Raw genomic sequence first — 16342 nt, 5'->3', positions numbered from 1 at the left:
GAATGCATGAAAATGATCTGACACCTCCTGTCATGTGTCATGAGGGCTGGCAGGCTTCCTGTATTGATACATATGGTAATAGCACTGAAGCTTTTATCCTTTTGTATGTGGTTTTTCTGCTATCTAGTGTGCTGGATCTGAATGCATTTGAGAGGCAGAACAAAGCAGAAGGATTAGGCATGGCCATGGACGAGAGCTCAGGTACTGTAATCATATGGGGAAAAAAATCCAATTCTGCGGAGCCAAGTCATACCACAAGAGCCAGCTGTGAGATCCCTGGCCATGACCATACTCTAAATTCACACTCCAAATTCCTCTTTTTCTCCTCTGCCTTTCTCAGTATTGAATATTATTAACAGTTGTCTCCCTTCACTCCATTGTACCCTGATTTTTCTTTTGTCTTACCTCTCTGTTTCTGTTCTCATTGATTCTTTCATACCTTTCCTACAGTGGCACTCCATTTCTTGCCCTTCATCCTTTTATATCATGCCCTCTCCTTTCTATCTTTTTCTCAGGAGAGAAGGTTATGCCTGACAAAGACATAACCTGTGACCTGTTCCGTTTCCTACAGCTGCTCTGTGAAGGACACAACTCAGGTTATTTGCCTTACGCTGTATACAGTTACACACTGACACAGAGGTCACTGATTATATTGATGTCTACAAAAAATAAAGGACCACATACTGCAATACATATTTAAATGAAAGAAAGAAAAAAATAATGGTGGTTGTAGTTTTCGTCACCTCAGTCTCAGTTACAAATGATGGTAATAAGAGCGTAGCAACACATTAGCTTTGCTCTGCTTGACATCCATAGTCTAATTGACATTGTCATTGCAAAGCTCCTGTAACGTTCTACTCAGCACGCTCTTGCTTTCTTCATGTCTTAGATTTCCAGAACTACTTGAGAACCCAAACAGGCAACAACACAACTGTCAACATTGTAATTTCCACAGTGGACTATTTACTCAGAGTACAGGTAAGCCCACAGGGACAGGTGTGCTGCTGGACTAACTAACCAAACCAAGTGAGTGTACAGCTGTTCCAGTTATTGTCCAGAAACATTTCAACAACACTATATTTAGCCTTTTATTAGTCAAAATGATATTTTGTCTTTAAAAGAATTAAGCTAATTAGCCACAAATATTTTTTCTGTACTGTAGGAGTCAATCAGTGACTTCTACTGGTACTACTCAGGGAAGGATGTGATTGATGTACATGGCCAACGCAACTTTTCCAAGGCCATCGAAGTGGCCAAACAAGTCTTCAACACACTTACTGAGTACATACAGGTCTGTCAGTTTCCATTACCTGCTAGTCATAGTGTGTTTCATGTATAATCCTGTAGGCTGTTAGGGATAACAACATCTGTGTGTGTGTGTGTGTGTGTGTGTGTGTGTGTGTATGTATATATATGTGTATATATATATGTGTATATATATATATAGTCAAAAATAATTCAAAACTGACTTATTTTTCTACTAGTTGAGATGTTTCTTAAAATGATGCGGCTCACATTAATGGTGTGTTCATCAGGGCCCATGCACTGGGAACCAACAGAGTCTAGCTCACAGTCGTCTCTGGGACGCTGTCGTGGGATTCCTCCACGTCTTTGCCCACATGCAGATGAAGCTCTCTCAGGTATAGGTCACGGATCCACTGACACTGACATTTGAAGGTCCCATATTATGCAAAATGCACTTTTTAATGACTTCTCAACATAAATATGGGTCCCCCGTGTGTTTAGAAACCACCATCCTCTCTCTTTTTGTCCTGCTCAGTTGTCTAGTAAATGTGTGTGAAAACACTCGCTTTAGCTCCCATTATGATTTTGTAAGGGGATCTGCTGATCATGTGACCTCCTCCAGCACCTCAGCACACTGACTGGTCCAACCCACTGAAAACCTTCTGAATCCACCTTGCCGTCTGCCATTGTTTCTTCCTCACCAACACCAGTTCCCAGTAACACACAGATGTGAAATACAGAAACAAAGCATGCAGACTGTTCTCAGACACTAGAAACGGCCATGTCTGTTATAGGAGAAACAATATGTTTTTTCAACATTACACCATGTAAACCTGTTCTAATAGGACATCCAAATACAAGAATGAATTTGAAAATGAGCAGAATATGGGATCTTCAAGTATCTTCTCTCCCTTAAATTCGGTGATAGTGTACTGTAGGTTTTCTACCTCAGCAGCCCACATTTTGAATACAGAGCATTAACTGTTAATCTGTTGTTTAATTGTAAACTATGAGATGAAAGATATGAAATGTAAAGTATAATTAGCAAAAAATGTAATGTAAGTAACGTATTTTCTTGTACACAGGATTCAAGACAAATCGAGCTTCTGAAGGAGCTTATGGATTTACACAAGGACATGGTTGTTTTTCTGCTCTCCATGCTAGAAGGCAAGATTTCCACTCACCTGCTGCTTTTTTTTCACAATTTGTGAACAGAAATGTTGTACAAGTTATCATTAATCCAGAACTACGTTTCTCTGCTTGCCTCTCTTTTCTGTAGGTAATGTTGTCAATGGAACTATTGGAAAGCAGATGGTGGATATGTTGGTGGAATCATCAGTCAATGTGGAGATGATCCTGAAGTTTTTTGACATGTTCCTCAAACTGAAAGACCTCACCTCCTCGGATGCCTTTGGAGAGTACGACCCTGATCGTAAGGGCTGCATCTCCAGGAAGGACTTCCAGAAAGCCATGGAGAATTGCAAGCGTTTCTCCCAAACTGAGACTCAGTTCCTTCTCTCCTGCACGGAGACTGACGACAGTGACCTTGTGAATTATGAGGCCTTTGTGGATCGCTTCCATGAGCCAGCCAAGGACATCGGCTTCAGCATAGCTGTCCTCCTCACCAATTTATCCGAACACATGCCCAATGATTCAAGACTGAGGACATTCTTGGAACTGGCAGAGTGTGTCTTGACGTACTTTGAGCCCTATCTCGGACGTATTGAAATCCTTGGCAGTGGGAAGCGCATTGAACGTGTCTACTTTGAGATCAGTGAATCCAGCCGCACACAGTGGGAGAAGCCTCAGGTCAAAGAGTCTAAGAGGCAGTTCATTTTTGATGTGGTGAACGAGGGAGGAGAGAAGGAGAAAATGGAGCTGTTTGTTAATTTCTGTGAGGACACCATCTTTGAGATGCAACTTGCAGCCCAGATATCTGGGTCTGACACTGGAGAGAGGTATGCTGAAAAAGGAGGAGATGAAACGAGTAAGACAGAAGGAGGACTGGACAGCAAAGGAATGTTTTTCATGTATCATTGGTTGTTATTGCTGACATCTCTACTTTCTGTCAAGAGCCTGAAGACACTGATGAAGATGACCCTGAAGGATATCCTCTGGTCAGCTGTTTTCATCCCCAGATTCATTTTTATGGCTCAGGTCCGGTGTATCTGCATTGTAATTCGTGGCATCTTATATATGCTGTACATAGCCTTTGTTAGTGGTGGGCTCATAGAGGGAGCCAAAAGAATGAGGATGTCGGACTTGCTGGGTGGGATCCTTGAGCCAACTCTTGATGAGGTCATGGAGGTGCCAAGTGGTGTGGATCGTCTGAGGAAGTACTCTGCCAGTTTATCTTCCCAGACAGAATTGAGGGAGATCGGGCAGGCGGCAGCTGTTACCTCCCCAAGGGAGGTGGATGCACTGACAGACATATTTGGCCTCAAAGTGAAGAAGGAGAGAGGTCAATACAGACTTATAACACAAGAACTCACTGCCAGTCTGACTGACCTGTTCAAAACAACCTCCAGACCAACTGCTGCCACTGATTTTTCTGAGAAGCATCAGGGGAAAGTATGGCTTCAACATCAGCATCGTTTTCCTAATTTTGTACTGCTTTGATACTGTATTGATTTATATTAATTTTTGATTTCCTTGTGAATTTTACTAACAGCAACTTAAAGCCCACACCGCCATAGAGGAAAACACTGAAGCTGAGAAAATGCCTGAATCAGAGAACGCAAAGTGAGTCTCTTACTTCCCCATTAAACAATCAAAACATCCAAAGTATTAGATGCTGAGTCAGTCATACCAGAGATTCCCTTATCAAAATAAAGTGATCTGAAGCCCCGTCTGTTTGTGCTTGGACTGTTTGCAGAGGGATGGAATTTGAGAAAAAAATTGGGAAGGGGAACGCAGAGGCAGAATGGAAAGCTAAGAGATGCTCAAATAAGTCAGAGGAACCAGAGAGCCAGCATTCTGCCCTCTGGGAGATGATAAGCACGAATAAAAAGAGCCTGCTGGTAATATACAAATACACTAAGACTTGCACATACACATACAATACCAACACAGATAAAGACGCACACCTACAAGCACTTCACTTTGTATGCAGAAACATAAACATGTACCTGAATGTTTTCCATTTTTTTCCAGAATTGCTTTGCCAGGAATTTTTATAACATGCGCTTGCTGGCTCTGTTTGTCGCCTTTGAGATCAACTTCATCCTCCTCTTCTACAAGGTGAGTGTGTGCTTGTTAGAGAAATTCAGATACACAAATACTGTACAATTTTGAAGTAGTTATACTTCAGAGAAAACATCGTACTTTTTACTTCAGTACATTTATCAGACAGCTGTGGTTACTAGTTACTCTGGAGATTACAAGCACCTGTACAAAACATGATATCACATAAGATATTTGTTAGAAACTACACAACAGTAGTCAACATTAGCAGTATAGTAAAATTTTGCAGACTGAAAAATAAGATTTATCAGGCAATGTTTTACCTAAATGAAGAGCATTCCTAGTTAAGATAAAAAGAACATCAAAGACTGTGTTGATAAAAAATTTAAGTAACTGTGGTCGTTTTGGATGCTGTAGGTTGATGCTGTTAAATTATGTTACATTATTTTGTGTGTTTCTAGTATTTTGTCAAACACGTATGCTTTGTCTTTGGTGAAGTCAGACACTTTTTCTTTTGGTGTCTTACTGTCTTCCCAGGTAGCATCCCTGCCTGCATCACAAGAAGAGGAGGGAGTGATCACATCTGTTTACAGTGAGGAACTGGGCTCTGCTGCTGAAGATGACAACGAGGGCAGAGTTTATTTTGTGCTGGAGGAAAGCAGCGGATACATGGAGCCGGCACTCCGTTTCCTGGCTGTGGCACACACACTCATCTCCTTCTGTTGTATTATCGGTTACTACTGCCTCAAGGTATACAGACTCGAACGTGTACTTTTTGCAGATTTATAAGGAACTCATTTCACTCTCTCCAATCAGTTTCTCTCCATCATATAGACCTAGAATATATTTTGAAACCACAGAAGAATTGACAATTGCGTATAATCCTAAGAAAACGTAGGCTTTGACCCATGCAGCCAATATTAATTTCTAAGATTTTAAATTCTACCAACTGAACGAGCGGTGTATATAAAGAGTCAAGTGATCACTGTGGTGCTCTGATTGGCAGTTACCATTGGTGATCTTCAAACATGAGAAGGAAGTGGCTCGTAGGCTGGAGTTTGATGGGCTCTATGTGACTCGGCAACCCCCTGAGGAGGACATCAAAGGGCAATGGGACCGACTGGTCATTAACACACCGTATGTTCATAGTCACGTAATCAACTGGGCTGATGTCATATAAATGTCAGATGAAACTTGTTTTACATGTTAAGTTTGAGGAGCTCTCTGTTGGCACCTGTTTATAGTCCTGCTGCAAGTTTACAGAAATGCTTTTCTCTCAGTGATGTTTCAGTTGTCACTACATGTTTGATTCACTTTATTTGTTATTTATATATTTGATATTATGTGTATTTTCAGATCATTTCCAAGTAATTACTGGGATAAATTTGTGAAGAGGAAGGTAAGATCTTCAGAAGACCACAGCTGTGCACAGCTAGCACAGCATAGAAATGATATGTTCAGTTCTAAATGTGCGTATTTATGTATGCAATTGTGTGCACACTGCATTAAGAAACTAACTGAAATGTAATGAGCCATTAAATGTCAGGTATAATTATCCCCCATCAAGTAACAAAACGATTTTATTGTCTCCAGAGACTACCCTTTTAGCTCCCTCATTCTCATTGTCTCTGAAGGGAAATTAGATTATTCTTTGATTCAAGAAACTCCTTCTTGGTCTGTTTTCTTTTTTAAAAAACATTTCAGCTTGGTACTGTATGTATGGAAAGATATAAGATATACTTGACTTTGGTTGGCTCTTTTTTAAGTTAATAAATCAAGTGACAAAGTTTCTTAGAGCCCCGGCAGCGTAATAAGGAGACACTCTACATCTGCCATAGGATATGATCAAGTCAAGTCAGGTTTTACTGTACACACACAATATTGTAAGATTGGAGTCAATAAAACTGACGCTGACCACAAGGGTTACCGTCAGTAATTTACACAACCACCATGCCACTCAGGGGGCACAATCACTATGCCATCCTAAAATCCTGTATATGCAACACAAGTATCAGAAAATCTTTTTTGTTCAGTAACAAGCAGCGGCATCATCATGCCAGCAGAAGAACGCTACAGAGGTTCTCAGTCAGTTACTTCTTGCTGCCTCTTGTCATTCTGTTGTTTTAGTTATGGTAAACCTGTCCTCTTGCCGTGTCAGGTGATGGATAAGTATGGTGACTTTTATGGCTGTGAGAAGATCGGTGAACTCCTAGGTCTGGACCAAGCCGCTTTAGACTTCAGCTCCCAAAGGAAAGAAAGGAAGAGGCTCAGGAGAGACGCTGCCTGGAGCTCTCTGTGAGTAGACAAAAAGCTCCTCGCTGTTTCTCATTCTGAAAGACATCCATAAAATAGAGCATTTATTTTGCCTTGTTTGCAGTTTCAGACAAAAATATGGTGGATTATTCAATAGATCGCAGCTTTTTGTTTTTTCTTGTTAGTTTGTCATACACTGAGGCATAGTGCATCAAAGGACAAGGTCATTAACCATGTTTTTTTTTCAGCATAGTATATACATCATTGTTATAAATAATAGATAATTTTTGCCTTTGATAATTGATATAATATGCATTGAGCAGGTGGCTGCACACAAAGCAACTTGCAATAATAATAGAAATGTGGCGTCCTTCTGTGTAGCATAGATGCATGTATGTTTGCATGCAGGCAGCCTGGTACTGATATAAAAAGAAAAATGTTCAAATGTTCCTCTAGTGCATTTTACTTTAAAGGTGAATTGGAATCTGAAATGAGCCTCACTCCATAGTAACAGTATGGGCTTTTTTACTGATACGTGCAGGTCTTGTTCAGGCCTTGTTATTAATCCCACAAATGACATCTCCTTTATCTCCATCATTACACTCACACTAATATTGTGTTTGTGAGGTTGACTGTTTGTGCATATTACCTAACAGTGGTGGCCAGACAAAAGAAGGTCCAAGAACATTATGTTGTACTTGAGGAAGAACAGGACATTCTGAGACGATATAACAGACAGGCTCTTTTAGAAAATACACTGTAGCAGCAAGGGTCTGATTTTAGCCATGGACATTTTGACCTTATTTCCTCGGTTCTTACATCATGTATCTAAGTGATAATGCTATGTATTTCAGATTTAACTCCATTGACATGAAGTACCAGGTCTGGAAACTCGGAGTTGTGTTCACCGATAATGTAAGCTTGGTTGTGTCTAATATTTTCTGTTTTATTTGTTTGCGTATACTCTCTTGCTCCTACAGAGACAAGATAAAGGTGTCACTTCCTGCAATTTATGTGAACAGATAATGTAATATGACAGAGCCGTGTGTAAAACATATCAGATATTTTACGACTTATTTCTAATTTGTTTAATCTCATGCTCTACTGTGCTAAGATTTTGTTTGATAGTATTGCACATGCTGCAGAGGTGATGGTGGTAATATCCTGTGATTCTGCCTTATCTAAAATACACATTTGTCTCCTTGTCTGTCCTGGTAATCTATATTGCCTGCTTTTATGTGTGTATGTCCTTATGTGTGTGCTCACAGTCCTTCTTGTACTTGGCCTGGTACATGACCATGTCGGTTCTGGGTCATTATAACAATTTCTTCTTTGCTGCCCACCTTTTGGACATCGCCATGGGCTTTAAGACGCTTCGTACCATCCTGTCTTCTGTCACACACAATGGAAAACAGGTGTGTGGGTCAGTCTGTCCGTTATTCTATATCCATCTGCCTTAATGTGTGTTCAGAGTGTAGTTTGCATGCATGTAATGTTTGCTTTCATGCTCTTGGGTTATATTGGATCTTTTCTAGGATGAAGAAGCGTATTAAAGCCCATCTGCCTCTGTCTCTCCTTTTGTAATTATGTGTATGTCAGTTGGTCCTGACTGTGGGCCTGTTGGCAGTCGTCGTGTATCTCTACACTGTCGTTGCCTTCAACTTCTTCAGGAAATTTTACAACAAGAGTGGCGAAAAGGACACTCAAGACATGAAGTGCAATGACATGCTTACTGTGAGTTGAATGTGCATATTGACGCACACACGCGTATCCCATACGTCTATCTCCATCTCTATCTCCCTTCTATCCTCTCTACCTCTCTATGTTGATCTTTCTAGAACAAACACAGCCACACGGCTAATTTTCTACATCCTCAGACTGAGAGGGGTAGAGCGGGATTCTGACAGTGATCCCCATTGTTGAAGTGAGAGCGGCCTCTTGTCTTGGTCTTCCTCTACTCTTCCATAAAATGATGGACACATGGATACAAAACAGCTCCTCGAGGCACAGCATAGCTCTTTGTTTGGCTGTTCACAACATTAACACCCCACCGCCTGCTTTATTGTAATGTGGACACTGTCACTCACACAAGCAGGCGGATAGACAGCAATAGCATTTGAATAAAACCCAACTATTATAGAAAGCAGGGGATATTGCATTAAATTCTCAGTCACACTTCAGACATGACACTCAGTCATGCTTGACTTTTAGCAATACTTGTGCAACAGTGATTTGCAATCCATTTCTCATCATTACAGCACAAAAACACACAATTTTTTAGATGAGTAGAAGACATCTCACTCTCTGCTGTTTATTGTCCTGCTGGACTTATACAAAAAACATCACCATGTCCAAAATTTGAATGTTCCCTGAAAGTGTTGCAGCCAATTTTTGTGTTCTGTTTGTTCAAGTTTCTTGTGGAAAATATCATCCTTAACTTAAGGCACTTTAAAGCACTGTGCACTTCTTGTTAGATAATGTAAATGTTAATTCGTCTTGCCTCAAACACTTGCATAATGTCCTAGGGTAGGGTAAATACTGTTGGAGCTGAAGAGTATTGATTAAAGAAACCCTCTACTATTGTGTGAAATTGTGCAAAGTGCTGCTGGTTGAAACCTTTGAATGCACCGCCAAAAGCAACCAGCATGGAGAAATACTTAATAACTACATTATAAATTTTCTCTCCTTAAATCATCACCTTGTCAAACACAGAAAGCGAAAATGCCTGTCTGATATTACTAGTTTGATGTAAAACTGTCCTAATCCTCAGGTGGAATGTAGTAGTACAATAAATATCAACGTATTTTCCCTCAGTGCTACATGTTCCACATGTATGTGGGAGTGCGTGCTGGCGGGGGCATTGGTGACGAGATCGAGGACCCTGCTGGAGATGAGTTTGAGGTGGAGCGCATCGTCTTTGACATCACGTTTTTCTTCTTTGTTATTGTCATCCTCCTGGCCATCATCCAGGGTGAGTCACATACGCTATACAGGTTTTACATGTAGCTTGAGCAAATGCACACATGCATTAGCATGTATACCACAAGTTTTTACCAAGACACACAAATACATTTTATTCACCTTGTTTTGACTAGAATACATTAAATAAATCTTTCATGTTTCTTTCATTATTTCATTGAGTCCTGAAGTTTCACTTGCGCTTGTCAAGCCCAGCATACCTGCATACATGCATACATGCATACCTGGGCACAAAAAGATTCACAGACACACGTCATCTTTTTTCAGGCTTAATAATTGATGCCTTTGGGGAACTTCGTGACCAGCAGGAGCAGGTGAAAGAGGATATGGAGGTGAGAGTTGACGCTTAAACTCAAACACACAAACTTTCTCTTTTACCTGCACACATTTGAATATACACAAACACACTACTGATACTTACAATCTGAATACTTTGTGTGTGTGTGTATCATGGTGTACAGTAAACACTTTTAATTCAGAGGCAAAGTGAGCTTGAGGTCTATTAAGTGTGTGTGTATGAGGAGATGGCTGTGTGTACAAGATTAAGTATGTTCAGTAGATTCAGTCGTTGTGTGAGCTCATGTCAATTGTGCCAATGACTTTAATGAGACGATACCTTTATCTAGCTGACTCTGGGCAAGAGGGGTACACCCTGGACTGGTCGCCAGCCAATCACAGGGCCGACACATAGAGACAGACAGACCATTCACGGTCACAATCACACCTATGGGAAATTTAGAGTTCCCAATTAACCTAGTCTTTGGACTGTGGGATGACTCTTGAGTACAATGAGACAACCCACTCAAGCATGCGGAGAACATGCAAACTTTACACAGAGGCCCCAGCCGGCCAGCAGGTTTGAACGTGGAACCTTCTTGCTGTGAGGTGACACAGTGTTAACCACCACCACCCCCTACACTGTCGCCACACATGCAATATACATTTTTCATAAAAGACATATCACTTGTTGTCTTCTGTCGACTGTTTCAGTCGTTATTGGCTCAGCTCTTTCAATCTCAGTCTTGTTTAGCTTTTGTGCTTGTTTTGTCAGAGCTTGTAGAACAGCTTTATTCACCAGATAGCCACAGTACACACATCACACAATGGTATCCCCCTAAAGGCTGCAACAGGTGTGAACACAACTCTACTGAAGCAGTCTTTAGAAGTCGGACATGTAAAGTTAAGAGACTTTAGTATGTGGTTTGGTCAGTCATCAAGAGACATGCAAACAGAACAGGAAAACAAGTCCAAAGATGCAGGAGAGGCAGGCAGGTAATCAAAGACTTGAATGTTGAGGCAACAAGGCATCCAACATAGACGATCTGACATACAGAGGTGAGCTACCCTCTAAATAATACGGGTACACATGATATCACTGAACACATAGTTGGAATAGTCACTCTCACTTCAGTGGCAAACACACTTTAGTCAATATGTGCCGCTGGACATTCACAAGGAAAAAACAAATCACATGAAAAATAGCAGAGAGCTGCAAGATGGATTCAGAAATATTTCAAAGCAAACACTGTACAGATGCCAAAAGCTAAATAGAACCGAAGCAAGCGGGGGCCATGAAACGATTGAGTAATATTAAATTAGTAAATAGTATAGTAGAATTGTTTTTTTTTCTGACATCAGTTAATAATGTGTTGTTTTCATTTCATAGTTTCTATGCTGTAAAGTTTCCAATTGTGCACCACAGTGCCACAAATCTTACAGCTGCTTTTCTCAGACATTAAATTTTAGAGTGCATTTGCGCTGCTGCAGTCAGCAATGATAAATCAGTTTCAGCTGCTACTTCCTTCCTCCCCTAGTTTGTAGCCCTTAAACAGAAGTGCCTCAAAATACATATTGCATGAACCCAAAATCACACTTTTCATTTTACCAGCACCAAACCACTGTATGGGTACATAGTAAACATGGGCAAAGGCAATTTAACTGTTTTGTTCTCCCAAACTGATGCAAATCCTCAGCAAATATTCCCCTCTGTGTCTTTTGAAAAGCCTACAGCAAGTAATCCTTAAAGTATTAAGTTGTTGTTGTTTACAGTCTTTTGTGGGCATCCTGGTCACTTTACAAAATAAATAAAAAAAACAGCAACTTAAAAGGTGTCTTATTGTTGTGCTAGCAGACCACCTGTGAGTCACAAAGCACGATAATAAAAGGCATCTGGTCTTCAGGTTTGGATTTTGTTTTCTTTTCTTCTAATATACTCTAGAGAACATGTTTGTCCATCATGTTTCAGGAATCGTTACATGTTTTGCGTCTCTCCTCCTGCAGACCAAATGTTTTATATGTGGAATAGGAAGTGAATACTTTGATACAGTCCCTCATGGCTTTGAGACCCACACTCTTCAGGAGCACAACTTGGCCAACTATCTGTGAGTTGATTCATGCTCATGACCTTCATGCCTTGGTTTGCCAGTGTCTCACTGTAATAATTTACAAATACCAAACCTCACTACCTGATATGTTGTCACTGAAAAAAGCAGGCAGTTGTCATGTTACCTTTAATAAATATAGTGATGTGTAAATATTTTGCATGTACCACCATCACTAAACCTTTATAAAAAAAACTAAAAAATAATAATGAAATCTGCAATCATACCTTTGACCATATTCTTACTAGTCAGTCATTCATCCACTTAGCTAGAATCCATCTAAACCATTATTTCCAAACTTTGATCGGTGTGTTGTTGTTGTTCTGTTTTGTTTTAGTCCTGTTCTTGGTGTAAAATATTAAATGCAGTATTCCCCAGTAGCCACATCAGCACTGGCATTTCCTCAGATTCAGACAATTCTCTTGTTTCATGTGTAGTAATATTTTACTAAGAAGTGGTGTTTAAGAACTTTGGAGGGTGCTGGTACTTTGTGCACTGTTGCCACATCAATAATTATCAATAATTGCCATTGGCAAAACCTTATTGAGACTAATTAGTATGGACTCCTGGTCTGCAGATCTGCAAATTGAAACCTCAGAGTTTTCAGTATTCCTAGCGTCTTTTCAATCATTAAATATTTGCATAAATTAGCAACTGTTATCTCTTTTCCTCTAAGGATACCTAACAACTATAACAACTTACCACAATCTTAGGACAGGATACTTGTGCCAGGCTCTTAATTAATGCTTGTGTTTATCTCTCCATATCAAATCCAAGTATTTATGGGAGGTATGTAACATGAATTCCTCTTCTGTATCCTTACAGATTCTTTCTGATGTACCTTATTAACAAGGATGAAACTGAGCACACGGGGCAGGTATAGTTATCTCTTGTTTTAGTGCATGATCAAATCAAAATTAGAACAAGGTGTGGACTTTAAACCAATTATACGGTCATTGCCAATCTCACAATATCCCTCCATATTTCAGAATTTTCCCTTCCTCTTCTGTTCCTCCATGTCTCATTGACCTTTTATTTTCACAATTTGCCATGGCGGTGACAAAGCCATAGAATAACCTTTTCAACTAGGACAGAATCTGTATTCACGCTGTCTCTCAGAAGCCCAATCAGTCCAAACACGCACATTTTATGATAATATACATGCCAGGAATCCCCCTTGATTATAATTTCTCTTTTTACTGTCCAAGTGGGGAGTTTCAAATTGCAAGAGGGCAAGTATTTTAATTTCTTGTTATCTTTTCACTAACATATTTAAAATCATCTCTTTCAAAGAGGACTACTTCCAATCAGCGAAAACATGTTCAGTTTCACTGTGTCCACTGTGTCTTTTTTTTCTCACATCTATGAAAGGGATGCACATGAGCAAAGCTGAGGTCATGTTTCAATTCTAAGTGCTGCACAGTGGGATATAAAAATGCTAAATCCATTCTTATCTGGAGTAATTTGGGTTGATCTTTGTGGCACAGAATGCATTTTAAATGTGGTGCTGCAGAACTGATAAAAGTAAGAAAACAAAAAAAAACAATTTTTTCATCACCCTCAACTTTTGGACAATTGGGTGTTATTTCTAAATTGAGTTGGGTCCTGGGACTCATTACTGGATTTGCTGTGTATATTCTTCAAGCATGGCAATTTCTCAGGTGTGTATTAAAGAAGGAGCTGCTACATGGAATATGGAAAATATTTATTCATACAAACATTGTAGTAACTTGCAAACTTTTAACTTCTTTAAATGATGTTGTTTAGATTGTGTTTTTACTGATATAATGCCCTCACAGTCAAAGCATTGATAGGTTTGGCTTAAAGCAGCAGGTTGTAGGACTGAGAAGAGGATATTATGACCAGATGCATTACTTAGATTGAAAGTAGATGAAACTCCACCACTGGATGAAAACAGTGAAATTCACTGAAGGCATCATTCAGCAGCTGATAGACATATTAAACCATATGTGTAGGAATTAGCTATCATAATTATGTTACTGGGAGAAAACACAGGGGCAGCACTTGTCCAAAGCTGGTTTAGTAGTAGAAGTAGAAGTCTAGTAGCAGTAGACCGGAGCGCAATCTTCAGTTCAAACTTTGTGGTGTTACAATGAGCTCCAGAGTTTCCTGATGGCCTGCAGGCCGAAGGGCAGAGCTTGAATTGTGTAGAATGGAAGACTTCTTAGTGGACCAGAGAGCACAGCTTGGTTGCTTCTTGTTTAAGTTATCTTCTGATATAACTCTCATCCTATATCTATCGTGTTCATAGACCATTCCAAGGTCTATGATCTCATAAAAAATGAATACATTAAAAATGAAAATGAAATAAATTAAAGTCCTAAATGGCTAATTCTCACATATGTGAGAATTAGCCATTTAGGCTAACTTTAAGCACAAATGTATTCATTTTAAATATATAATTATTCTTAATCATCCCCAGCTTCATCACACTTCATGACTAAAGATACGTTACCGCTCTGTTGTCTTGCCAGGAATCCTATGTGTGGAAAATGTACCAGGAGCGTTCCTGGGAATTCTTTCCTGTGGGAGACTGTTTCCGTAAGCAATATGAGGATCAACTGGGATGAAAGGAAATCCGAGAGCTCTAAAGCCTCCCAAGATCATGTCATCACACAGAAGCCATCTTGATTGATACCCCTTGACTCACTATATTGTCTTGAATTTCACGTGTGTGTGATCTTCTCCACAAGTGTAGCTTTCATACTATATATTTATACACATCTGTATTTTTTAATTATATTGATTGAATTATTTGGGAACTAAAGAGTAAAACACCAGGTATTTGTCTTCAGATACAAAATTAATGTGCTGTTTATTTTAGACTCAAGAAACAAGTGAAATGATTGATTTCCCACACAAATCCCCGAACAAAGGTATTAAGAGCATTATGACAGTTGACTGTTCTATACATCAAACAGTCAAGGCTGACAAACCAATTTCAGTTCCATGCGACTTTGCTGGCTGGATGTGTCTTTGTAAAGCTTGTGTTTTGTGAATTAAGTGGTTTGTCTCTCTAATCACAGCGTCCCATCCCTTTCCTCTGTGTGACATCCAGATAAACACTCTCCCTCTGGCGTTTGTTCTTTTTACCCTCTTCTATCCTGTTTCTTCAGGCTCTCTCATCTTGTCTGTTGTGCTCATCTCTCCACAATCCTTTTCTTCCTCCTGCCCTTACTCTGTATTCTCTTTTTTTCCTCTTTCCTTCTGCTCTCCTCTTGTCCCTAATATTCATCTCTTTTCTCCTCTCATTATCAGCTTCTATGTAGCAGGTCTCATGGTGCTCAGCTCAAAATATTACCGTGGAAATGGACCCATCAATCTTAATGATGCGATTGACCGCTGTCTCTGATTAGGAAGAAAGTCTGTGGGGAATCCTTGGGTGTGACTCCCTGTCTAACAGAGCGTGACATCTCTTAAATTCTTAAAAACTTGTGTACGTGTGTAGACAGAGCTTACCAGCAGGGTGGGGGGGCCACCTACAGATACTGTCCTCATTATGAAACGGTCGAACACTGGGCTTACACAAGCCTGCTACTGATATCGATTCATATTGCTTTTGAGTTATGGCTTGTAGGTATAACTCACTGAAGAACCAGAAAAGGTTCTCAGGTTTCTGAGAAAAGTAAAAGTTTTGAATTATGTTCAGTTTATTTTGACACTAACATTTCCAGCATTATTTCGACTTCTATCAGAATGAAAAACAATGACGTTCAGCTTGCTTATATTTAAGGATAATTTATTACATTTAAACCACGTGTCAGCCTTAATCTGTTCCTCATTTTGATTATTTTTGCAGATCATTAAAATTTTTGTTACATAGAAATGAATTTGTTTCAGCAAATAATATTTTATATAGAATGAGAGAGGAATTCATGAAACCATTATTATATAGAATGAAGAGGAAAAACCAAACTAGACAGGAAAAGTGATTTGATTTATCTGAAAGTCCACCACAGGCAATTCTCTCTAATACTAGTACCAATACCTGGAGAGCATAGGCAATAATCATCAGACTTAAAAACACTTACAAGTCTAGCAATCTTTGTTATTTTAGGCACATCCCAATAAGTAGAGAGAGACCGACAGAGTCTCCACCGTTTCATTCACAATGGCTGAGAGTTACGCTACAGATTACATCTGGTTCAGCTGTATGGGAGGTTTTCATATTCATGATTATGTTAGAGATTTCATTTCTGTGTGCTGCTGTCAAAAATAATGAGTTCAAGTAATTGCCTTTGAGATGATAATGGAGAGAATTTCACCTGTGGTGATAAAGT

At 39.6% G+C, this 16342-nt stretch overlaps 1 protein-coding gene across 1 annotated transcript in view; it reads left to right on the top strand.

The window, feature by feature from the left end:
- Nucleotides 1–14697, top strand: part of ryr2b (ryanodine receptor 2b (cardiac)) — a 61951-nt gene extending 47254 nt beyond the window's left edge. Inside the window, exons 83-104 of the mRNA XM_070840611.1 lie at nucleotides 128–201; nucleotides 516–596; nucleotides 890–978; nucleotides 1163–1291; nucleotides 1536–1640; nucleotides 2331–2412; nucleotides 2525–3816; nucleotides 3917–3987; nucleotides 4121–4265; nucleotides 4399–4485; nucleotides 4966–5178; nucleotides 5435–5565; nucleotides 5785–5827; nucleotides 6587–6723; nucleotides 7536–7596; nucleotides 7950–8096; nucleotides 8281–8415; nucleotides 9496–9652; nucleotides 9928–9992; nucleotides 11941–12041; nucleotides 12867–12918; nucleotides 14537–14697. Coding sequence (XP_070696712.1) covers nucleotides 128–201; nucleotides 516–596; nucleotides 890–978; nucleotides 1163–1291; nucleotides 1536–1640; nucleotides 2331–2412; nucleotides 2525–3816; nucleotides 3917–3987; nucleotides 4121–4265; nucleotides 4399–4485; nucleotides 4966–5178; nucleotides 5435–5565; nucleotides 5785–5827; nucleotides 6587–6723; nucleotides 7536–7596; nucleotides 7950–8096; nucleotides 8281–8415; nucleotides 9496–9652; nucleotides 9928–9992; nucleotides 11941–12041; nucleotides 12867–12918; nucleotides 14537–14632 — 3493 coding nt within the window. The 3' untranslated portion in view covers nucleotides 14633–14697. The remainder of the gene's footprint in view (nucleotides 1–127; nucleotides 202–515; nucleotides 597–889; nucleotides 979–1162; nucleotides 1292–1535; nucleotides 1641–2330; nucleotides 2413–2524; nucleotides 3817–3916; nucleotides 3988–4120; nucleotides 4266–4398; nucleotides 4486–4965; nucleotides 5179–5434; nucleotides 5566–5784; nucleotides 5828–6586; nucleotides 6724–7535; nucleotides 7597–7949; nucleotides 8097–8280; nucleotides 8416–9495; nucleotides 9653–9927; nucleotides 9993–11940; nucleotides 12042–12866; nucleotides 12919–14536) is intronic.
- The last annotated feature ends 1645 nt before the right edge of the window (nucleotides 14698–16342 follow it).

This window comes from Pempheris klunzingeri, chromosome 12 (assembly GCF_042242105.1).
Source record: "Pempheris klunzingeri isolate RE-2024b chromosome 12, fPemKlu1.hap1, whole genome shotgun sequence".
NCBI classification, from domain to species: domain Eukaryota; kingdom Metazoa; phylum Chordata; class Actinopteri; order Acropomatiformes; family Pempheridae; genus Pempheris; species Pempheris klunzingeri.
The sequence above is the reverse complement of the archived record's forward strand: the minus strand, read 5'-3'. Positions and strand labels throughout refer to the sequence as shown.